This window comes from Macrobrachium nipponense, chromosome 29, assembly GCF_015104395.2.
Source record: "Macrobrachium nipponense isolate FS-2020 chromosome 29, ASM1510439v2, whole genome shotgun sequence".
Lineage (NCBI taxonomy): Eukaryota > Metazoa > Arthropoda > Malacostraca > Decapoda > Palaemonidae > Macrobrachium > Macrobrachium nipponense.
Window position 1 is genome coordinate 4,199,590 of NC_061092.1, and position 24,413 is coordinate 4,224,002.

Here is a 24,413-nt window from a genome sequence, read left to right on the forward strand (position 1 = left end):
ATTGAAGTGTATACGAACATGAGTAAAACCTTAAGGTATGCGTGATTAAATTATATAATATTTTTAGCTAAGGTAAAGTAAATAACAAGAGGAAGTTGGACGAATGACAACAAGATGACAACAGAAGTGAAAACGAACTCGGCTGCTCAGTGGGTTACAATGGCACAATGGCTTCCAGGAGGTCTGCCTTGGCCTCGCAAAATGAAATCTCTGGCAACGACCCTCTTCGAGAATTATTCGAGGCCTGCAGAAACGGAGACTTAGTGCGAGTGAAGAAGCTTGTGACACCACAAAATGTTAATGCCAGAGACACGGCCGGACGCAAATCTTCCCCATTACATTTCGCAGCAGGTCAGACCTTGGTCAATTTATTTTATTTTTTTGTACTTTCACCCATCATATACCCCATGAAATTAAGTAATGTCCCTTATTCCTGATTGTATAGTCCCGGCTTTTCGTTTGTGGGTGCAGGTATTTCGGGTTTATTGGGAATTGGGGGTTTGACAGCTGGTTGAATCATAAGGTCCATATTTCAATGTACGACGTCTCGCTCCTCGCCTGTGAGTCAGGTGTCTTTACCTGCGGTTTTATAGTCTTCGCTAAGGTCAGTCACTAATGCTCGGGCCCTTCGTCGTAAGGAATGGTGTAGAGGAAACTGAATTGTTATAGTAATGCAAGGAATAAATTGTAAATATTAAAGTTAAGCATAGTTATGCGCCAATCTTGTGTGTTGTCATTGTGCCCAGGCCAAGTCGGTAAGGTACCGTAGGCTTCAGGTGGTGAGTGATGTAAACATGACGTTTGTTTCTACATAGATACAAACCCTTCATTCTTTACATAGTCTTTAGGTCGGGATTTAGTCCTGTGTCAAGAACTAATACCAAAGAACGGTTTTTATATTGACATTTAGCCCTATGTAAAGAACTACCTAATACCAAAGAACTTCAGGTTTTCATTTGTGTAGGAACAAATAGCAAATTTTGAAAGTAATTTGTATTTTTCCTAACATAAAAACCAGAAGTTCTTTACATAGGGGTAAATCCCTATGTAAAGACACATGTGTAGAGGAATTTAAGTTTGGTATAGGCTAGGTATCTAGGCTACTAGGAAAAATACAAACTGCTTTTGAAGTTTTGCTATTTATCATTTTGATATCTTGACCTATTATATGTCTGGATTCATATCCTGTAAGCTAGAGCTTTGATAACCCAGTTAGAAAGTAGCCTAGTTTTTTAAATTGTCAGCTTTTTTATATATAAGGCTAAACCCACTTTTTTCCTCCAAGAGTCTTTCTTTTGAACCTGTAGATGTATAAGTCTAGAGAGGTCTACTATACTCTGTTTTTTTTTCATCTGTCCACCCGCCTGTGGTGTTTTTGTATGGCAACACTGCGTCCCGGGCTTTAGATAGTCACATTCAGCTTACATTCAACGATTATTATAATATCCTATTTCGAATATTAACGGTGTAATTCGCATACAGTAAATTATTAAAACACTTTTCAGTTGCAATGTACACCCAGATATCCTTTTATTTACCTAAAACTTACACATAGCGTAACTATCTAAAGCCCGGACGCAGTGTTGCCATACAAAAACACCACAGGCAGATGGACAGATGAAAAAAAAAACAGAGTATAGTTAAAGTTTATGGTAATAGGCTAAAAATTAGTCTTGAGATTTAGTGCTTGTGTCTTTGGCCTTATGGGAATTGGCAGAAATCTGATATATAGGGAAACCCATTTATTTTAGCCTGCATCAAAATATTCAAGATATCACTTAGCCAGCAGATTAGCACCAGAAGGTTTGTTTATTTATGTTTTTAAGGAACTCAAAGCAGCAAGTGTGTTGATTGTGAAATGTGGTGTAGACCTGTGATGTTTATGGATATTACTAAAAGTTAGGAGTTTGTGTGATATTCTCTCTGAAACTTGAGATGAAAATATGTTGATGCAGTCTACTAGACCTGTTGAACATGTTACTGTGTATTCCTGAAATGATCAGGCATTAGTAAGTGCCAGATTTGTTTGGATTTTCTGAAAAAAGTTACTCGGTACTCTGTGCTGAGATATTCCGGAGCCAGTATCAGATACGCAATTTAGAATCTTGAAAAATTTTGCAAGTACAGAATACCCGAGTGAAAATTTGTATGTTGACAATTTTTAGGAGATTCTTAATAATACAGTACAGTATTCAACAGACTTAATTGTTTATGGAATTGGCTCAAGTTTCTCAGCATAAGATATTGTCAGCCGTATATTAATCCCATTTGTGTTGTTCTGTCATTTTACTTTAAATCAGTTTTAATCTATGTCCTCATTAGCAGCAAATTTATCAGTGGTGTTTCTTTTTACTCTGCTTCTTGGTACTCCCCACTTGACAACATAAATTCTTCTCTGGCACGTTCATTCTCAGAATATGACTCTGTGTTATGGTTAAACTATTTTATAATATAATGAACCAGCTGCATAAAACCTCAGTGTGCTGAAGTTAGTCTTTTAGTACAATTTTTCTCAGTAAAGGGTAGAATTGAGTGATACTTACAGGTTATTAGCTATTTGGGGTTGTAAGATAAATTTCTTCTTGTGTCATCTTTGGTAATTTGTCATGTTGGTATTTTAGTGCATTGTCTGCTTCAGCTTATTAGTGCAACATGGTTCATTTTGACTTTTGTCATATCTGATAAGTTATTTCAAGAAATGACTACAGTGGGGGTTTTGTGTATAACAAAAATCTTTCTATTACAGGAAGCTTCAAATTAAGGACAGTGGCTCGTATGAATTATAATAGTTTTTCTTGGCACGAGTAGAGTTTGATTTTGCTAACTCCATCTTTTATTTAGGTTATACTCTAGAAGCATGTTAAATCTTTTGGGTGTTTGGTTACATGTATTCTATATTCAATAGCTTAAAAATTCCTTTTTCTTGGGTTTTATTGGATTATATGGGTTAACCAAGATGTCCAGTATGAGAACATATTGGTATGAATAAAAAGACTTAACTTCAAGCTATGGTAGGGCTAAATCTACTATAGTATTATGAGAGGTTTTTACCTCCTCCCTACCAATGGATAAAAAACCATCAAAACTGTAATAATTAACTGTTGACTAGTTATGATTTTCTTTCTTTTGACGGTCATCATAGGTGGAATTTGGCAGTTCTGAGTCCTAGAATGAAACAAAATTTACATGTAGCCTCTTTGCTATTAAGTGCAGATCCTAGCATAAAGTTGCTTGTACGAAGGAAGAAATTCAGTTACCGTAAATTTTGCTTTGGGAAGCTGTGATTGAATCTCTACAAAGTGAACTGCCCTTTTGCTGTTTTGAATGCTGTTCATGGCTTTTCTTCCCCATAAATGGATATGTGGCATCTCCATCTCTTGATTGTATCATAGTGCACAAGACATTCTTTGCAGGGCAGTTTGTTACAGGTTTTTAAAAAGACATTCAGGTAAATGAATCTTATAGGAGTATTGTTTGATATGTATATGTAATGACTTTAGCACTAGTAGATAGGTTTTTAGTGATAAGTATGTCTCTTCCAGTACATTGGCTCCTGTATTTGGCATTTGTTCTGATGATGCACATGGTAGGAGTTTGTAATACATGGAAATTGCTCACAATCTCTACAGTAGTTGATATACCTCTACATGTAAGACACATGAGGCCTAAATGTAAAATTATAAGTGAAATAATATTACATTTTTAGAAATATTACCGTTGCTCCTCTTTTACATTATATAAGAGTAAATGTAATTTTAATTTCAATATTAAATCCCTCTTTCATTTCAGGTTTTGGTAGACGTGATGTTGTAGAGCACCTTTTGAATTTGGGAGCTGCTGTAGGAGCGAGAGACGACGGTGGTTTGATTCCCTTACATAATGCATGTTCCTTTGGTCATGCTGAAGTAGTTTCACTACTCCTCAAGCATGGGGCAGACCCCAATGCTCGAGATAATTGGAACTACACACCTCTTCATGAAGCAGCATCAAAGTCTAAGTTTGACGTTTGTATAGGTAGGTAATGAGTATGTTGACTGGATTAAAGTATTGTATGGACTTTTACAAGTATCAGTTTCTGGAGAAGTTTCCCCAAGGAAATTTTTTGTACAAACAAGTCAGCTTAATGTTATTTATTTTTTGATGGAGGGAGATCTTCACAGTCTACATATAATTTGTTGCTTTGGTTAAAGATTAAACATCACTTTATGAGAAATTGAAAAAGTTATGGCTGAAATATAAAAACTTCTTGATTCAGTTAATTACAGTGGTTTACTTTTATGCACATTCATATCAGTTCCTTATTTACTTTATGCTTTTGTTACTTGACTTCCTAAGTGAAACTACTCAATAAGTTCAAAAATTAGTCTGCACGACCAGCACCTTTAGTTTTGGGAACTCCAAATTGCATAGTTTTGTACATGAACTTCCCTGACAGATATATACTTAGCTATAGTCTCCGACGTTCCCGACAGAATTTCAAATCTCGCGGCACACGCGACAGGTAGGTCAGGTGGTCTACCTTACCCGCCGCTGGGTGGCGGATGTACGAACCACTCCCGTAAGCTTGTCAGATTTTTCTCTGTCGCGGGAACGATAACAACTGTTGTCGGTTCCTCTCGATAGTTTTTCGATTCTCGCTTGCCTGGAGTTAATTTGGACTTCTTTTGGTGACGTATTCGCTTTGTTTGGCTTGGCATACGCTGATTGTGGACCGGTTTGATTTTGAGTTTGATTTTCTTTAACGATGTCTGATCTAGAATCGGTAGTTAAAACTTCGGTTTTGTTTAGGGTTTGCGTGAATGAAGGATGTAAGGTGAGGTTGCCGAAAGCTTCGGTAGACCCCACACGGTTTGCATGAAATGCAGGGGGGGGAATGAATGTGCTTTTGCTAACCCTTGTAATGAATGTAAGGGATTGAATGAAGAAGAATATAAGGCTCTCTCTTCTTATGTGAGGAAGTTGGAACGTGATAGAGTGCGTAAGGCTTCCTCTAGAAGTTCTAGCAGATCTAGAATGAGTGAGTTGGATGTGGATCCTAATAGTACTAACGTAGAATTAGAACCTTCTTCCCAAGTGGCAGCCCCGGCTCCCCGCACCGAAGCCGAAGATTCGCCTTCGGAGGCGGCAGCTCTGAAAGCCAAGAATCGTTCTATGGATCAGAAGATTCGTCAGTTGGAAGGTAAGGAGAGTGTTAGTGATCAGTGCAGTGTCCCCAGTGTTGTGGAGGGTGCGTCTGACCGGCTCCTTAGTGCCTCTAGGCCTAGACCTCTTCCAGACTCCGTTCCAGTGGAGTAGGAAAGTCGAAAGCCGCAGGAGGGCTAGGGAGAGCCCCCACCGGTCAGGCGTCCCCTCGGCAGATCCTGAAGTACGCTCCCAGGCTGCCTCGGATCGCTACAAGAAGGAGCTCCTACGCCAATGCTTCTCCTCTTCGTCGTCTCCCTCTCCGAAGAGAGGTTGGAACTCCCCGGATGCGTCGCGCCCGTTGAAGAGGGCTTGGAAGGCTCCCTGCAGTCCTTTGGCTTCTAGTCCGGAGGTTTTCCCGGAAGAATCGTCGGTGGAGGCGAAGAAACCCAAGAAATCCTGTGATCGTTCTTCTTCTCGCGCTCCGCGCCCTCGGCGCCTGCTTCCGAGGAAGAACAAGAAGATTCTCCTACGAGAGTACTCGCGGGACTTCAAGCTCAGATCACGGCGCTAGCAGACTCTCTAGCAGTTAGATCACGTAGGAAGAAGGACGTTTCTCTTCCGATCAAGAGATCTAGGCGCCGCTCTTCAGAGGATCGTTCTCCTTCATATGGGGAGGTTTCGTATGAAGGTGGGGCTCGCGTGAGCGCCCTCGCTCGAGTGAGCGCCCTCGCTCGCAGTGAGCGCCCTCGCTATCGCCTGGCTCTCTTTCGATTTCAAGACGCCAAACATCGGTAGGACGCTCTATGGAGAAAGAAGTTTTTTCTCCAGATTGGATTCCCGCTTCCGGTAAGCGCACTGCACCTGCTCATCACGCGATTTTCTTCAACTCCCTCGCGTGAAACTCTCCTCAGCAGCCTCAAGATTCTAGAAGGCGCCCTTATACAAGTAGGCGTTCTTCTTCCAGATGTCACTCTCCTCGAGTGTCGGATCGTGACTTCTCTCCTGACAGGCATCTAGAGTCTGGTAGGAGTCGTGTGCATGATAGACGGCCTACTGTTAGCCGCTCCCCGCAAGGTAGGCGCCAAGAGCCTACTGCACATAGATCTCCTAGTAGGCGCTCGCCTCTTTTAAGGCGTCATACTCCTGATTATTCTCCTAGGGGCAGACAACAAGAGTCTTTCAAGCGCCCTTCTCCGTGTAGGCGCTCTCCCGCTTCTAGGCGCACTTCTCCTGACCGTTTGTCTCTTGGTAGGCACCAGGAATCCCGGAAGCGTCCCTCTCCAAGTAGGCGCTCGTTAGTTTTGAAGCGCCCTTCTCCTGAATGTTACCCTCTTGTTAGACGTCAAGAGTCTCGCAAGCAGCCTTCTCCTAGTAGGCGCATTCGCCTTCCAGTCGGACTTCCGTTGATCGTACGCAACTGGACAGGTATGGAGAGCCGCGCAAGCTCTGCTCTCGATAGGCGCTCTTCTACCTGGCAGCCGCTCGCCTCAGGATAGGCGCATAGAGTATAGTAGCGCTCGCCTCCTCGTAAGCGCCCTGTGGATGTTTCCGAGGATTCTCGGAGTAGGAGCCCTACCTCTCCTTCGGCTGAGATTCCGTATACCTCGAAGAGGGAGTCTCATCGTAGACTTCCCAGATCTTCTCATCGTTCTCCAGTGGATGTGAACTCTTCTAAGAGAGGGCGTTCTCCAACCTCTCGCTCAACTCCTGCTAGGATCCCTTCGTCACATAAGGATCTTCCGCGCTCGCCTCGAGAAGACGTCCTAGAAGGTTCGGATGAGGAACCGAACACTTCTGCTGCTGTCTCTTCTTACAAGAAGCTTACAGAGCTACTTTTACAAGTTTTTGGGGATTCCCTTACGCCTACGGCTCCTCCTTCTCTCACTCCCTTTTTTCAACGGCGAAGACAGCGAAGAGTTCTTCTTGTGTGAGGATGAAGCCAACTCTTTCTATGAAGAAGGCACTGAGGAGTTTTGGTTCCTGGATGGCTTCCAAAGAAGAAGCGGGAAAACGATGTTCGCTTTTCCTCTTCGAAGTTATCAGGACGCGCTGGTTTTCTGGTACGAAACAGGAGAGCCCTTAGGATTGGGTCTACCGTCTTCGGCTGATTCGGATTTTTCGGCACTGGTAGATTCGACAAGGAGAACTGCCCTTAACTCTGCTAAGACGACTTGGGCAATGAATGAATTGGATCATTTGCTCAAAGGTATGTTTAGAGTGCTAGAAGTATTTAACTTCCTTGATTGGTCGTTGGGAGTCCTAGCCAAGAAAATTGAAGTGCCAGAGTCAATTTCGCCAGAAGATCTTATGTTGTGTTTTGTCTTGTATGGACAAGTCGGTAAGAGACGGAGCGAGTGAAATCGCCTCCCTTTATGGGGCCGGGATCGTGAAGAAGAGGTCGGTTTATTGTTCCTTCTTAACGAAGTCGGTCTCCATGCTCAGAGGTCTCTTTGCTGTTTGCTCCTCTGTCTACTCAGTTGTTCCCGAAACATCGAGTGCAGGACATTTCGAGGTCACTTTCGGCCAAAGCCACCCAGGACCTTTTGGCACAGTCGGCAAGAAAACCTCGCCCTTCCTTCCCTACTAAGGCTAAGAAGGAAAAGGCAAGTGTTCGAGAACCCTTTCGAGGGGCATCTTCATCAAGAAACTCTACGTTTAGAGGTCGTAGACCTTCAAGAAGGGGTAAGACTTTTGCCAAGTCTGTTAAGGCCCCCAAATAACTTGCAAGTCCTTCAATCAACGGTGGGCGCCAGACTCTTAGAGTTTGCAGAAGTCTGGGCCCAAAAAGGGGCGGATCCTTGGACCCTTTCTATTTTGAGGAGAGGTTACCTCATCCCTTTCGTCGAAAGACCTCCCTTGACGGCCATCCCAAGGGAACTGACGGCCAGGTACAGAGACCCCATCATGAATCAAGCTCTCCATCTAGCAGTAGATCAGATGCTGGAGAAGGGGGCTATCGAACTAGTGACAGACCATCATTCTTCGGGCTTCTACAACCGCCTTTTCCTAGTTCCGAAGTTCCTCAGGGGTGGCGATGGAGACCGGTGTTGGATGTAAGCGCCCTGAACTTCTTCGTAGAAAAGAAGAAGTTCACGATGGAAACGCCTTCATCAGTGTTGGCAGCACTTCGTCCAGGGGACTGGATGGTTTCCTTGGATTTACAGGACGCTTACTTCCACTACCGATCCATCCTTCCTCGAGGAAGTTTCTCAGATTCATGATGGGGGGGAAAATTTTTCAGTTCAGGGCTCTGTGTTTTCGGCCTCTCGACGGCCCCTCAAGTGTTCACGGGGATTTTGAGGAATGTGGCTCAATGGCTTCATTTGAAAGGGGTGAGGATATCCATGTACCTCGACGATTGGCTAATAAGGGCCAATTCAGAAGATCGTTGTTTGAAGGACTTACAAGTAACTTTAGAATTGACGAAGGCTTTGGGACTTCTCGTCAATTTCAAGAAGTCATCACTAATTCCGAGCAAGAGTGTGTGTATCTCGGGATACAGATGAACTCTCTGAGTTTTCGGGCTTTTCCCTCGCAGGAAGGATAGCCCGAGGATTCGAGAGAGTAACAACCTTCTTAGGGAAAGAAGTATGCACAGTGAGGGAGTGGATGAGTCTGCTGGGGACGCTCTCCTCTCTGGAGCAATTCGTTTCCCTAGGAAGGTTGCACCTGAGACCACTCCAATTCTTTCTTCATCGGAATTGGAGTCGTCGTTCTCAGGATTTGACGTTCTCCCTGTCGTTATCCCAGGACATCAAGAAACATCTCTTATGGTGGACAGATCCAACCTCTTTGCGAAGGGACTGTCTCTTCAATCACAGACCCCCAACCTGGTGTTGTTCTCCGACGTCGCGGACATGGGGTGGGGTGCAACTCTGGGAACCAGCGAAGTGTCAGGTACCTGGGTGGGGGACCAGGTAGCCTGGCACATCAACAGAAAGGAGTTGATGGCTGTGTGGTTGGCTCTGAAGGCTTTCGAGCCCAAAGTCAGAAGATCGGTAGTGCAGGTCAACGCAGACAACACTACAGCTCTGGCATACATCAGGAAACACAGGGGGGGACGCATTCCTTCTCCCTGTACGAGACAGCAAGAGACCTTCTTCTGTGGGCCAGAAGAAAGCAGGAATCAAGCTTCTCACCATGGTTCGTGCAGGGAGAAAGGAATGTAAGAGCAGATCTCCTCAGCAGGAAAGATCAGGTCCTTCCCACAGAGTGGACCCTTCATCTGGATGTATGCCAGAGCCTGTGGAAGTTAGGGGCAGGCCACACATAGACCTCTTTGCCACGTCAAAGAACAAGAGGCTGGATCCTTACTGCTCTCCGATATCAGATCCAGAGGCAGTAGCAATAGATGCTCTTCTTCTAGACTGGAACGGACTCGACGTCTACGCGTTTCCCCCCTTCAAGATCCTGGGGCTAACCATCAAGAAGTTCGTAGAGTCCGATTCAACGAGAATGACCTTAATCGCTCCCTTTTGGCCAGCCCAAGAATGGTTCACAGAGGTACTGGAATGGTTGGTGGACCTTCCAAGATCGCTCCGCTAAGGAGCGATCTACTCAGACAACCCCACTTCGACAGGTACCACAAAAATCTCCTCGCTCTCAGTCTGACTGGTTTCAGACTGTCCAAAGTTTGGTCAGAGCGAAAGGCTTTTCAGCAACAAGCTGCTAAAGCAATCGCAAGAGCGCGGAGACCTTCCACCTTGTGTATACCAGTCAAAGTGGGATGTCTTCAGACGTTGGTGCAAGAGGAAGAACTTTTCCTCTTCCAGTACCTCTGTGACCCAAATTGCGGATTTCCTTATTTTCCTCAAAGAAGAATGTCATCTGGTTGTGTCAACTATTAAGGGATACCGCAGTATGTTGGCGGCGGTATTTCGGCATAGAGGCTTAAATATATCCGATGATAAGGACTGCATGATCTTATTAGATCATTTGAAACCATTAAGCGTCCTCATGTAGTACCCGAACTGGAATCTAGACGTAGTCCTACAATTCCTTGGATCGTCTAGATTCGAACCTCCTGGCTTAGCCTCTTTCAAGGATTTGACGAAGAAGGCTATCTTCCTTTTGGCCCTAGCTACAGCTAAGAGAGTGAGTGAGCTCCAAGCTATTGAGGGCAATGTAGGGTTTAAGGAAGATTCTATGGTGTGTTCATTTCTTCCAAGTTTCCTGGCAAAGAATGAAAACCCATCACGCCCTTGGCCCAGGAGCTTTGAAGTTCGTAGTTTATCTTTTCTAGTAGGGGAAGAGCTGAAAGAACTCTTTGCCCTATGAGAATTATGAAGTATTTCCTTAAGAGGAAGGAACAACTTAAGGCTAATCAAGATGTGCTTTGGTGCTCCGTAAAGGACCCCACTCGGTCCATGTCGAAGAATGCTCTTTCCTTTTTTCTGAGAAGCCTTATTACAGAGGCACATGTTGCCTGTAAGGGAAGATCATTTTAGACTACTGAAAGTGAAAGCTCACGAGGTGAGAGCCATCGCAACTTCGCTTGCATTCAGAAAAAATATGTCTGTGCGGAACTTGATGGAGGCGACTTTTTGGAGATGCCAATCGGTTTTCGCAAACCACTACCTACGTGATGTAAAAATCACATATGATAAATGCTTCGCCTTGGGTCCTTTCGTATCGGCGGATTCGGTGCTGGGCAGGGAGCTGAAACTTATCCTGTGTAAATTTTTATATGTTACCCTATATTTTATATTGTTGTTTTTGGTTGTTCTGAAAGAGGTTGCAGGAGGCACCTCTTTTTGTCGTAATATTAACCCTTTGTATTTTGGTTAGGTGGTCTGGTGGGTTTTGGCTCCTTGCAGAGGTAGTGGTAATGGATCTGTTAGGTAAGCGGACAAGGTCCCTCTAACAGCATCCGACTTGGATTCTACCACAATAGGGGATCACATATCCCAGTGGTAGATCCGAGAGTCTTTCAGCATCAGGTCACGTCCTAGCTGTAGCTCTCCAGGCAATGCAGACTCAGAGATAGTATCTATGAAGTCTTCATCCTGAAAAGGTGAGAACCAAGGTTTTTATATCCTACAACATTAGTTGTTTCCCGTCTTACCTGTATTATTGAGCTGTCTCTTACCCTCCACCAAGGGTGCCAATCAGCTAAGTATATATCTGTCAGGGAAGTTCATGTACAAAAATGATATTGTTAAACTACAATAAAGTTTTGTACATACTTACCTGGCAAGATATATACGATTAATGGGCCCACCCAGCCTCCCCTCAGGAGACAGGTGGAAGAGAAAAATCTGACAGCTTACGGGAGTGGTTCGTACATCCGCCACCCCAGCGGCGGGTAAGGTAGACCACCTGACCTACCTGTCGCGTGTGCCGCGAGATTTGAAATTCTGTCGGGAACGTTGGAGACTATAGCTAAGTATATATCTGCCAGGTAAGTATGTACAAAACTTTATTGTAGTTTAACAATATCATTTTGCCTCTAAATAGGTATTCTGCAGTTAGAGACAACAGTTTAGTCATTTACTAGCCAGTAAAAGCTGTTCATAGTTGTATTACAAATCTGTTGATAACTTGAGCAAGTATTGTTCTCTAATGAAGGAATAAACATAAAAATAACAAACCAGATTCATCCACATAAGAATTATTGGATTAGTATTGCATTCAATTGTATACAAATAAACTACATAGCAAACATTGAAGAACTATAGCTATAGTTCCCGAGAATATATTGATTTGCAAGTAAACAAAACTTACAAATTATTGCAAGTACATAATCAGTTACCATACTATCAGTATGAACAAAGATTGATAAGAAAATGTCAATAGTATAAATAGTGACTGATAAGGTTTGAGTCCAAGCTAAGCAAAACGTTGGAAAACATTTCGTGAGGTCTTGTATCACAAAATAAGTGAGAACTATTTTTACCATAAGTGTGGCAGTCACTATATCTGTATAGTTTAATACTACTAAATTTCCCCTTGGGAATTTTATCATTTCATCCTTAAGGTTACTATGATTCACAGATAGTTGCCTGTCACTATTTGTGCTCTGGAAGTAGCTGGTAACTAGAGGCCCCTTGTGGAGTAGTAGTAGTGTTTTCCTGGAGACTTGCAGTTTTGTACTTGCTTTTGTAACAAGTATTTTCTACTCTTTATAAGCTGTTGGTACTCTTGAGGGTTAAAGAAAGATGCACGCTAAAAATTGATTGAGTTTTTATATTTAGATTTGATGCAAGTAGCATTGTGAAGTGTGGCATTCAATAGTAGACTTTATATTGAATTATACATCTTTATGTGTAGTATCTTGAAATGTAACATTTAGCAGTATATTTACATTAATCTATATTTCTTTATTTGAAAATGTTGCACATTGTATGCGCAAAAATGTTGCACATTGTATGCACAAACAATAAATCCTCACTTATCTAAATCCCCTTTTCTTTTCTTTTTTTCTTTTTTTAGTGCTTCTGCAGAACGGGGCGGATCCTAGCATCCGCAACACAGACGGCAAAACGGCGTTAGATCTGGCAGATACCTATGCTCGATCTGTACTTACAGGCAAGTTTGATTTATTTTGTGAATTGTAATATTGTGAGAAATGTTTCATATACTTTTGTTGTAAGGGAATTGTTGAATTTTCTTGATAAATTTTAATAAGAAATTCAACATTTGTTCCGATACGTAATACAAACCTTTCGGTCCTTTAACATATGGAATGTAATCAGCGCCAGCTGGAACCGGTCGTAAGCTTCGAACAAGGTGGTTCGGTAGTTAACTGCTAGTCCGATAGTCGGGAATCCCGCCCGGCTGGTAGGTGAGGAGTCACTTTGCTTTCAGCTGCCTTAGGAGACAGACGTGTTGTACTCCGCTCTGCCCGGGTTGTCGTATGCTGAGATACAGGCGGTCCCCGGGTTACGACGGGTCCGGCTTACGACATTCCGAGGTTACGATGCTTTTTCTTAAATATTCATTGAAAAATCCGCCCTGGGTTACGACGCTTGTTCCGAGGTTACGACGCTGACGCTTCCGACGCTCCGAGTTAACGACGCTTTTAAAAAACGCATACTATGATAAGAATCCTTTATAGTTTAGCACAGTTTCTCTCTCTCTCTCTCTCTCTCTCTCTCTCTCTCTCTCTCTCTCTCTCTCTCTTTGTATTTTCCGACGAAAATAATCACTAATTAGTGTATTTTGATGTTTATTTTCATGACTAAATACATGATAATACAAAAATGATTTACTAATTTTCAATATTAATTTTGATTAATACTGTATTACTAAGTTTAATAAGTTGAAATGATATCACATAATAAAAATAATAATTCTCTCTCTCTCTCTCTCTCTCTCTCTCTCTCTCTCTCTCTCTCTCTCTCTCTCCTTCCTACAAAGATGTATGTTTTTTTGTATGATAAATAAATGATTTACTATTTTCAAATAATATTAATTTATACAGCAATAATATCAATTCATTAAAGAAAATACCATAGTGAATTGTAAGGATAATTCCTCTTTCTTACTGAGATGAGAGAATTTTTATGGTAGATGCACGTGTTTATTATATTTTCAAATAATAATAATATTAATAATAGAAGTAGTAATAATACGATAACTAATTTCAAAAGAAAATTCTTTCCTTCATCTTTTTCTGTATCAATTTCCCTACCTCATAACTTCAGTGACACTCGGAGCTTAACAATGCCATACAATGGTCAACGAATTTAATGGTTTTATGTAATCTCTCTCTCTCTCTCTCTCTCTCTCTCTCTCTCTCTCTCTCTCTCTCTCTCTTCCTCTCTCTCTCTTGTATTTTAATGAAAATATTCAGTAATTTGTGAATACACAGTGTTGCACATGAAAAAAGTAAATTAGTGATAATTTTAGAGATACGGCCCTAATAAAAATTGCAAATTAGTGAAATTTTCCCTGTTGACATGTTTTCAAGAACGTTGTTCCGGCTTGCGACGATTTTCGGGTTACGACGCGTCTTAAGAACGGAACCCCCGTCGTAATCCGGGGACTGCCTGTACTTCGTTATGAAGCATTTTTTCCAAACTTTCTCTTTCACTGAGTGCTTGTGGTGGATAAAGCTTGTGAGTACTTTGTGATTGTTTAAATCATTGCTGCTCGTGGATTGTGTTTTAATGGATTCCCAGCGAGCCGGAGAGACCCCCCCGCCCCCCCCCATCAGCTGCAGATTGTGCTGTGGTGTGGAGGGCTGTAAGTGTGGTTCATTCAGGTCTCTCGTAGGTAGACCCTCATGATTTACGTACTCGGTGTCGAGGGTGGGAATGCTCTCACACCGAGCCTTGTGATTTTTGTATTTTGTGGTCGGAGGAGCAGTGGGCGCGATACAAGGGGAGGAAGAAGGCGAGTAAGCCGGCCAAGGAGTCATCAGAGGGAACTCCAGCTGCTCCTTTGGTCACGGACACGTCTTCCTCTTTCCTCCCTCCGTCTCGGCTCCCTCGTATGACTCCTTCCCCTTTGGGGGGGAGTGTCACGTTCCTTCTCTTCCCTCGATCAGTCGAGCATAGAGGAGGGAGCGCGACACCCCGGCATTCAGTTGTACTTGGGGTCTTCCGCCCGCTCGGGGTGGGAATATTCTCCCCCCAGGCGAGCGGGAACCCCCCCCCCCCCCCCCCGCCCCCCCCCCCCCCCCCTTAACCCGACTACTTTTCCTTCTTCAGGTGTGCCTGCTGCGGGTGACGATCTCGGCCAGGTCTGGTACTCGCTTGGGCTCAAGGGGACACCGAGCATTCGGGGGCTGCTCCAACACCTAGCGCGTGGATCCAGGCTGGTTACGCATGGTCCAGATACATCGACCATGACAACGGTGTCAACGCCAGGGTATGCCGCACCTCCCCACCTCATGAACACGTAGCACGTTGCCATGGTAACCCCGACTGCTGCAGTCCAGGCTCCGCTGATGGGTTTATCGAGGAGGGACGTCACCCGCCACCTGGCTTTGCTGCTCTCGCCCCATCCCCTGACTTTTGGTGTCCCAAGAGCTCCCTGCTTGACCTGCCGCCAGTTCCCGTTGTGTCGCTGGCCCCAGTGCTGCCGCAGGTTCCTGCCTGACGCTCGGGACCGTCGCCGCTGTTCTAGGTCGGGCGTCTAGTCCTGCAGCTCGATCGTCACCGCGGGTTGGCAATTGCCTGCAACCCCCCCCCCAGCATGCCGGTTCTGCTGGTGGGCAGGGGAGGGGTGTCAGGTCTACCTCTCCTATCTCTTCAACCCCCTCGGGCTACACCGGGAGGAGCGGGCCGATTAGGAGCGACCGCGAGGAGTGCGCTTCTCGCGGTCCCTCCACGAGGGCCTACGAACTTGGGACCGACCAGATCGTACGCCCAAGTGGTTGGAGGAGACCGAGAGGGGTTTTTGCTGTAGTTCCTTCTGTGGAAGGAGGAGGGTCTCAGGAGGCCTTCTCCTTGGATGGGCTTGACGGCCCATCTCCCCAGGACGCAGTCACTCCCGAGATCCAGAGGTCATAGCGCTGATTCGTCAGCCCAATGACCACGGGGAAGAATCGGTGCTCTCACCCTCTGGGCCTACATCTAGGCTGGAGTTGTTCGGGGGTCCTAAGAGGGAACCCAGAACGACTGTGGGTCTGCCCCGTTCAGCCTTGGCCGACAGTGTGCTAGGCAAGTGGACACTCTCATTTCCGGACAGGAGGGATCACTTCGGTCTGGCAGGTCGTCCAAGCTACTTCCCCCTCCTCTACCACGACAGAGGCGCTTCTACGTGCCTTCGGAGAATCCACTGCTGCCCAAACAGGTTAACCTGGAGCTGGCTAGGCTAACTCCGGGTGTGTCTCTTCAGTACCTGCTGGCAGAGGTTCTCGCAGCAAGAGGCATTGGCCTTGGAATCAACTGCCATGGCAGCGTTCCAAGCAGTGTCCTGGCTGGACCTGTGGTCCCTCAGTGTCCAAGGTCGCGGCCTCCTCGGGGAACATCACTCCTGAAGGAGACCCGGCTTTCGGGAGACTGTGCCAGTCTGGTGGTAGGGCTATTTCCTACCTGGCCCACCATACGGCCAACCTGTGGGCCAACCAGGTTCTGAGGCGTAGGGACGCAGTCCTCGCCCGAATGACCAGGTCGGCAGGGCGTGAGGCGGCTCTCTTCCCTAGAGAGATGGTAGACGCTGCGGTGGAGCAGCGGCGCACTGATGACAGTGACCGCTTAGTCCACCAGGCAGTCTCGAAGGCAGCTGGGCAGCCTCGAGCCACTGCGGCTAAGCCCAAGAGCTTGGCTAGCGCTTCCTCAGCAGCTAAGACGGCGGCCTCGTCGAAGCCGAGAGGAAAGACTCGGCCTTCGACCTCTTCGGTAAGGAGTGACCATAAACAGCCCTCCTTCTCCCGAGGAGGAGCCGGGAAGAAGTCGAAGAAGGGGAAATGCTAGGGACAGCGTTCCCCCTCGCCTGCTGCTGGAAGGTGCGGGTTGCCTGGCGAGCCATTGGGCAACTTGGCAGCACCACGGAGCCGAGATCTGGACAGTGGATGTCCTTCGGGAGGGATATCTACTACCCTTCGAGTCGTGGCCACCCCTCACCTCCAACCCGGTCCATTTTCAGATGTATGTTCCCGGGTCTGCCAGGGACGTAGCGCTTCAGCAGGAAGTGGAAGCCATGCTGAGCAAAGGGAGCTGTGGAGATTGTATGGGATCAGTCGCCGGGCTTCTACAGTCGACTTTTCCTGGTGATCGGGGGGCTGGCGCCCGGTGATAGATCTCTCTCCCTTGAACCGATTCGTTCGCCAGACTTGGTTCACGATGGAAAAATGACACGTTCAGTGCTCGATTTGTCCCATCGGGACGGAGAAACGACTTCATGCTTTCGGTGGACCTGAAGGATGCATATTTTCAGATACCCATCCACCAGTCCTCCAGGAAGTACCTCCGCTTCATCCTTGACGGGACGGTGTTCCAATTCAGGGCACTTTGTTTTGGTCTCTCAACCGCCCCACAGGTGTTCACGCGAGTGTTCACTCTGTTGTCGGCTTGGGCCATTCCGTAAGGATACGCTTCTGAGGTATCTCGACGACTGGCTGGTCCTGGCGAGCTCCCACTCGCAGTTGCTTCAGGACAGGGATCGACTCCTCGAGTTTTGTCGCGATCTCAGGATTGTGGTGAACTTCAAGAAGTCAGATCTCGAGCCCAAGCAGAGGATGAAGTACCTGGGCATGCTGATCGATACGGTAGCAGACTCGTGGATCAGCAAGTTCAGGGAGGCAGCCGGACAGTTCCTGTCTCTACAGGAGCAGCCAGCTCAGCAGTGGCAGGTCGTGATTGGCCACCTGTCGTCTCTCAAGAAGTTAGTCCCTCACGGGCGTCTTCACCTGCGGTCTCTTCAGTGGAGACTAAAGGAGAGTTGGTCACAGGCAAGAGACCCACCGTAATTCCCCGTGTCCCTCACGGAGGAGGTGAGGCAGGACCTAGCCTGGTGGCTGGATAGCAGGAACCTCATAAGAGGAGTGCCTCTTTGCACCCCCCCCTCCCCCTTCTCAGACGCGTCAACCGAGGGATGAGGTGCACACCTGGAGGAGTTGCTGGCTGCAGGTGTGTGGGATTATCGCGACAAGCCCCTTCACATCAACGTCCTGGAGCTCAAGGCAGCGTTTCTCGCTCTCCAAGAGTTCCAGGAATGAGTGATAGCACACTCAGTGGTGTTGATGAGCGATAATACCACGCTAGTGGCATATGTCAACAAACGGGTCCTAGCGTCCCTCCTGTTGCACCAGTTGACGTTGTAAGTGCACGAGTGGGCTGTAGCTCACTTGGTAGAGCTGTCAGCCCGATACATTCCAGGCAAGAGGAATGTAGTGGCAGACAAGCTCAGCCGTCGGAATCAGGTGATAGGAACCGAATGGTTCCTGCACCCAGACGTGGCGGAAAGGCTCTTCAACTTGTGGGGGCGTCCAGTCGTAGATCTGTTCGCCACCTGGCACAACAGGAAACTCGAGGTTTTCTACTCAGTTGTGCCGGACCCATGGGCAGCTGCAGAGGACGCTCTTCAACACCCGTGGGACAACCTCTTCGTGTACGCCTTTCCCCCATTCTGTCTGATTCGCAAGGTAATCAGCAGGGTGCTAGTCACCGCGAATCTTTGGATGATTCTGGTGGCGCCCAAACGGCCTCAGGCTATTTGGTATCCAGACCTGCTGGCTCTGCTCGCCGAAGCACCGAGAGAGATTTCCCCTTGGCACAACGTCCTGTGCCAGCCACACGTGGAACGGTACCACCGGTCAGTTTGGTCCCTGTGTCTTCACGGCTGGCTGTTATCCACCATCTCTTGCGAGCGAGAGGCTTTTCTCGCCGAGCAGCAACAGAGATGGCTGGGTACCTCGGGCAGTCCTCTGCAGCTGTATACCAGGGAAAGTGGTCTGTCTTTTGTGGTTGGTGTCGTGGATGGGGTCTCTCCTCTTAGAGCCACTCTTCAGCAGGTAGCGGATTTCCTAGTCTTCCTTCACCAAGAGAAGCTCCTCTCTGTCTCTGCAGTGAAAGGGTATAGAGCCGCCCTGGCCCTAGTCCTTAAGCTGCGGGGAGTGGACATCTCCACTTCTATGGAGATCTCCCTCCTGATGAGGAGCTTCGAGAGGTCTTGCCCACCCAGGGAACTCGGGCACCCAGGATGGGACGTGACTCTCGTCCTTAGGAGTTTGACTCGAAGACCCTTCGAGCCACTCTGGGAGTCGTCAGACAGGGATCTGACCCTCAAGACCATCTTTCTGCTGGCCCTGGCATCAGCGAAGAGAGTAGGGGAACTTCATGGTCTTTCCTTCGATGTCAAGCACACGAGGGGATGGGGATCGGTGATGCTTGATTTTGTCCCGGACTTCGTAGCGAAAACTCAGAACCCTTCGGTCCCTGACGACCGGTTCGAGTCATTCATAATCCCCTCCCTGAAGGACTTCACCGATGATGATGCGGATGAGATGCTGCTTTGTCCTGTGAGGGCGCTACGGCGCTATCTGAAGAGAACTCGCCACCTCGGGCCTGAGTGTCGATGCCTCTTCGTTAGCACCGGGGTTACCAAGAAGGAAGTGTCTAAGAACACACTTTCTTTCTGGCTTCGTGAGGTCATCAGGAAGGCGTACGCTTCAGAGAGGAGTGACGACACTGGTACCCTTCGACCGAGGGCCAATGAAGTCAGAGGTATTGGTCCAACCCTTGCATTCCGCAAGAACTTCTCCGTGGCACTGGTGCTGAAGGCAGGGGTTTGGGCCAACCAGACCACCTTTACTTCTTTCTACCTTCGGGATATCGCCCACAGGTCCTTGGACACCTTTTCTTGGGACCTGTGGTGGCTGCTCAACAAGTTGTGTAGCTTACCCAGCTCATGAGTGGACAGAACAGCATCGCATCCTTGTGTGGCTGCGTGATTGGGCGAGCGAATGAGAGTGACTGGCTTCTCTTCCTCTCCCTTTTTCTCCTCTTCCTGTGGGCAGAGGGCTGCAGTCATCACTACGCTTGACAGGAGGCTGATTCAGGTAAGCTATACGACTGAGCTTCATCCTATCCCTTTTAGTAGGGATAGGAGCGTTTTCCACCACTCCCCTAACAAGGGTGGGGGAGTGGATGCCAACAAGAGACAAACCCATGACCTTATATTTGGCTCTTGAAGTAGGAACTAGTTCTTGCTTGCTTTTCATAGGAGGCACGCTTGCCTCCCTCTCATGAATTAGTCCAGAGGTCTGGCCACTGATCCTGCGGTGCACACCCCGATCAGCGGGGCAGAGGCTAGGATCCCTCCCTCTGCTCTTACGACCAGGGAGGGAACCAAGGTCGGACGAACACCAGTCTGTTCATAAGACTCGGATTCTACCCACCAATAAGTGAGTCTTCCATATGTTAAAGGACTGAAAGGTTTGTATTACGTATCGTAACAAATAACAATTTGTCGAAAATTGTATTTTTCCTAACTATACCAAACCTGAGGTCCTTTACACATAGTCCCACCTCATGCCACCCCTCACTCTGTTCATGGGCTTTAAAGCAAAGTGACTCCTCGCCTCCCAGCCGGGCGGGACTCCCAACTATCGGACTAGCAGTTAACTACCGACACACCTTGTTTGAAGCTTACGACCGGTTCCAGCTGGCACTGATTACATTCCATATGTTAAAAGGACCTCAGGTTTGTATAGTTAGGAAAAATACAATTTTCGACAAATTGTCATTTTTGCTGTATTTGTAAATTAGTATGTGATAGGCTGATAGCCTATAGTGCTATTACTATAAATGTGCTTATAACTATGTACCAGTTGTGCCATCAGTGCACCTCATGCAGTGCACTGTAGGCATTGCTAAGGTTCTTTGCAGCGTCCCTTTGGCTTTATCTTATCTGTACCCTTGCCCTTTGTTTCCTTTTACTGTGCCTCTGTTCATAATCTCTTTCTTCCATCTGACTTTCTGCCCTCTCTTAACAATTTTTCAACATTATTTCAGTGCTGAATGACCTCATAAGCCTTTGGCCTAGATTTTATATTCAAACTTCATACTGTGTACCTGATGACATTTTAGAATGATTATAAAAGATTGATATGCTGCCTTTCCAGGCGAGTATAAAAAGGAAGAACTCTTGGAGGCTGCTCGTGCAGGAAATGAGGACCGCCTTTTAACGCTATTAACCCCACTCAACGTGAATTGCCACGCCTCCGATGGCCGCAAGTCGACTCCGTTACACTTGGCAGCCGGTTACAATCGAACGGAAATAGTTACAATACTGCTCCAGCATGGAGCAGATGTCCATGCTAAGGACAAAGGGTAAGGAGTTTTCTTTTTAGTTTTATTATGATATAGGAGATGAATGTATGTTTGTTTTCCAATGTGTTATTTTTTTCAAGTACATTAGTCATACTGTATGCTCATTCTTGAAAAACTGGCAAATACTATTAAATCTTTACTTTTACCATTGTGGAAAATAGTTCTGAGATGGAAAAGAGCTCTTTGGCTTTCATAACATGAGGAGAAAACTGTAAATAGTTGACTCTCTTTGTGAGGAGATGTAAATATTATGCATGGCTTTTTACAATTATGTACTGTATTGCAAATAACAAGGAATATTACAGAAGTAAGAATGCCGGCAGATATTACCTTTTAAACTAATGATTATAGTGAATCTGGAAAAGAGAAGACTGTACATTTGTTCATTAATTAACCTTTTCAGTTATTGGTAATTGGGTCATGTGTTCTTAAGTATATCTTAATTAATTTAACTGGACCACTGAGCTGATAAACAGCTCTAGTCCTAGGGCTGGTCCGAAGGATTAGATATTTTTACGTGGCTAGGAACCAATTGGTTACCTAGCAACAGGACCTATAGTTTACTGTGGGATCCAAACCACATTATATAGAGAAATGAATTTCTTTCACCAGAAATAAATTCCTCTGATAACACATCGGCCGAACTAGGTCATGTGTTCTAATTGTTAAAACTTTAAATTCTTTTAAAATAAGGTTACATACAATATGATAGTGATGAGATTTTCTTTTATTAACAGTGGTCTTGTTCCCCTGCACAACGCGTGTTCATATGGCCACTTTGAGGTCACCGAGCTCCTCATAAAGCATGGGGCAAATGTCAATGCTATGGATCTGTGGCAGTTTACCCCTCTGCATGAGGCAGCCTCCAAGTCCCGAGTTGAGGTTAGTCTTAATTGAGTGTCGTGATATTTAACAGATGTGGCACAACTTGCTGTTATAAAGTTTAAATGCCAAAATATTCCCAACCATTAAATTTTTTCCAGGTATGTTCTCTACTGTTGGCGCATGGTGCAGATCCAACATTGCTAAATTGTCATTCAAAGTCTGCAATTGATGTTGCCCCATCTAGAGATCTCCAAGAAAGGCTTACTTGTGAGTTATTGGCATTTGAAATTTGAAGCATTTTAGTTTGAATAGTTCAATGGGATGGGATAGATGATACTGCTTGTGTAACGAAAGGTGTATTGATAATTTATTGATATAAGTAATTGCACAAATGGCTGCCAAATGTATAATTAGTACAGTTATCAAAAATATTCAAACAATTATCTGTTGCTAATGTTTTTGTATAGTTTATGAAGTACTGTATAATACGTATTTATAAGGCCATGGAAATGTGTTTTTTTAACTGTAATTTGTTTTTTCAGATGAATACAAAGGTCACAGTCTTTTAGAAGCTTGCCGCCAGGCTGATACTGCCAGACTTAAAAAGTTTCTATCCCCAGATGTTATTAACTTCAAGCATCCTTACACTGGGGATACTCCTTTGGTAAGTGCATCACACTGATTCTCATCTGGTAAGTGCATCACACTGATTCTCTAAGATGAAATTGTCTTGTGAGTAATGTCTATTTTTTTTTTTTAATGTTGACATCATATGTTAGGTGCCCTACTCAGTCAAGCCTCTGTGGTGTTCCATCCCAAAGAGGTTGCTTAAATGAATATTATCTCAATTTCTCTCTCTCATGGGTTATTGAGAGTGGCAATTTTACTTTTCAAGTTGGTAACCAAGAGTGTTCATTGTGATAGCCCTTTGACAGTTGAGCTCATTCTGGTTCACTGCACCAGGTATGTCAATGAGAGGCAGATGTACCATCTAGATGGTAAAACTATATCTGAAATTTAAGGAGACAACATCGATGTTGGCCCTGTTATGAGTTTTTTGAAGGCTTATAGATTTTATAAAAATGTCTAGTAATTTTATATAGGTAGATATAATTATTTTTTTCATTTAAAAAAAAATTTGTTTATCATAAATGGTAACTTTTAATTCCATTAGAAATCAAATCTCTTGATTTTACCATTTTAAACATAGATCATCAGGGTATCTATTTTAAACTCATTATTTAGGTAATTTCCATTGAACTCATTATATATATTTCCATTTTTATTCAATGCCACTATAGTGCTGAATGACTCTATGGATCCTAGTGCTTGACTTTATGCCAAAATCACATATTCCATTCCAAGAATGCCTATTGTTAAGTTCTGAAAGCTCAGTAGTTCTGATTCCTTGAGACAAGACTCTGCATACATTTACTTAGGGTAATAAGTGGAACAAAAATAATTGTCTTTCCATATAGTTTTAAGACCTCGTATGGAATTCATCAGAGATGGAAATATCACAATCAAGGTTTTTAAAATTAAAGATGTTGCTGCTCAATGTTTTTTGTGGCATTGATAAGTCTTGCATGCACACATATTTGGCTTAAGTGAGACTTCTATAATGTTAGGGAAGCAGAAAGATCTGTCAAAAGGGCTAAGAATCATGGAAAAAGGGATAGATAAAGGACTATTCTAGATGGGAGTCCAAGCAGACCGAGCACAGAACAAGAACTTATTTTAAATCTAAACCATTAGAATGGAAAAGTTGACATAAAAAGAATTTATGGTATAGAATGTATCCCAGGGTCTAAATTTAAATTCTCGTCTTTTTATGGGCAGCCAATCACAAGTTTTTTGTTTTTCTATAGCATTGTGCTGTGAGTTCAACTGGAGGGAAAAGAAGGGGTGTAGTTGAGGCTCTTTTGAGAAAAGGAGCTCCCCTTCAGGAGAAGAACAAGGAGTTTCTCACGCCACTGCATGTAGCATCTGATAAAGGGCTTTATGAGATCATGGAGGTTTTACTTAAACATGGTGCAAAGGTTAATGCTCTTGATGGCCTGGGTCAGACAGGTAGGTGCAACTCCAGATTTAGATGTTAATCAGTACCTTTGAGTGAACTATTAGTCATTTGTATTTAGCTAGATTAGGTGCATCAGTTAACAGATTAGCTTTAGCATGGTGTAGTGCATCTGTTAATTGTTCATCATACCCTGAAGTGGATATTGTTTAAAATATTATGTAATTTCTATTACTGTTGTATTGCTTTTGCATCATTCTTTTGCAGTACAAGTGACTCTCTTAATTCTTAGTTTACCTTTAACAGAAAATTTGGCCATTTTGCAATGTGTACTTCGTGTATATACATTTTTCTAGGTGTTAACTGGCAAAATATATTACCAATGAATTACCAATGAGGAAAAATTGAACTTGAAATTTAGCAGGTTGTAGTGGCTGATATATGTTGTGTGGTTAGGTATATGTACTAATGAGTTTTTTGTTAACAGCTCTTCATAGATGTGGAAGAGAAGGAGATATTCAAGCATGTCGATTATTGCTACAGTATGGTATCGATCCAACAATAATTTCTCTTCAAGGCTACACTGCCACTCAGCTTGCTACAGATCCAGTTCAACGACTTTTACATGGTAGGGCTTTTGTGAACAAAGCTTACTCAATGCTGTCACTATATACAGGGCTCTGATACAAAAATAAGATATTTTGTGTAGTATATGTTTGGGTTGG

General features: G+C 44.8%; 1 protein-coding gene across 1 annotated transcript; it reads left to right on the forward strand.

Moving 5' to 3' along the window:
- On the forward strand, nucleotides 1–24,372 carry LOC135205995 (poly [ADP-ribose] polymerase tankyrase-2-like). Its single transcript, XM_064237166.1, has 9 exons — nucleotides 1–351; nucleotides 3,790–4,014; nucleotides 12,556–12,651; nucleotides 20,639–20,846; nucleotides 21,584–21,728; nucleotides 21,830–21,938; nucleotides 22,214–22,335; nucleotides 23,540–23,741; nucleotides 24,176–24,372. Exons 1-9 carry the CDS (start codon nucleotides 168–170, stop codon nucleotides 24,370–24,372), a joined length of 1,488 nt encoding a protein of 495 aa, XP_064093236.1. The 5' UTR covers nucleotides 1–167.
- The last annotated feature ends 41 nt before the right edge of the window (nucleotides 24,373–24,413 follow it).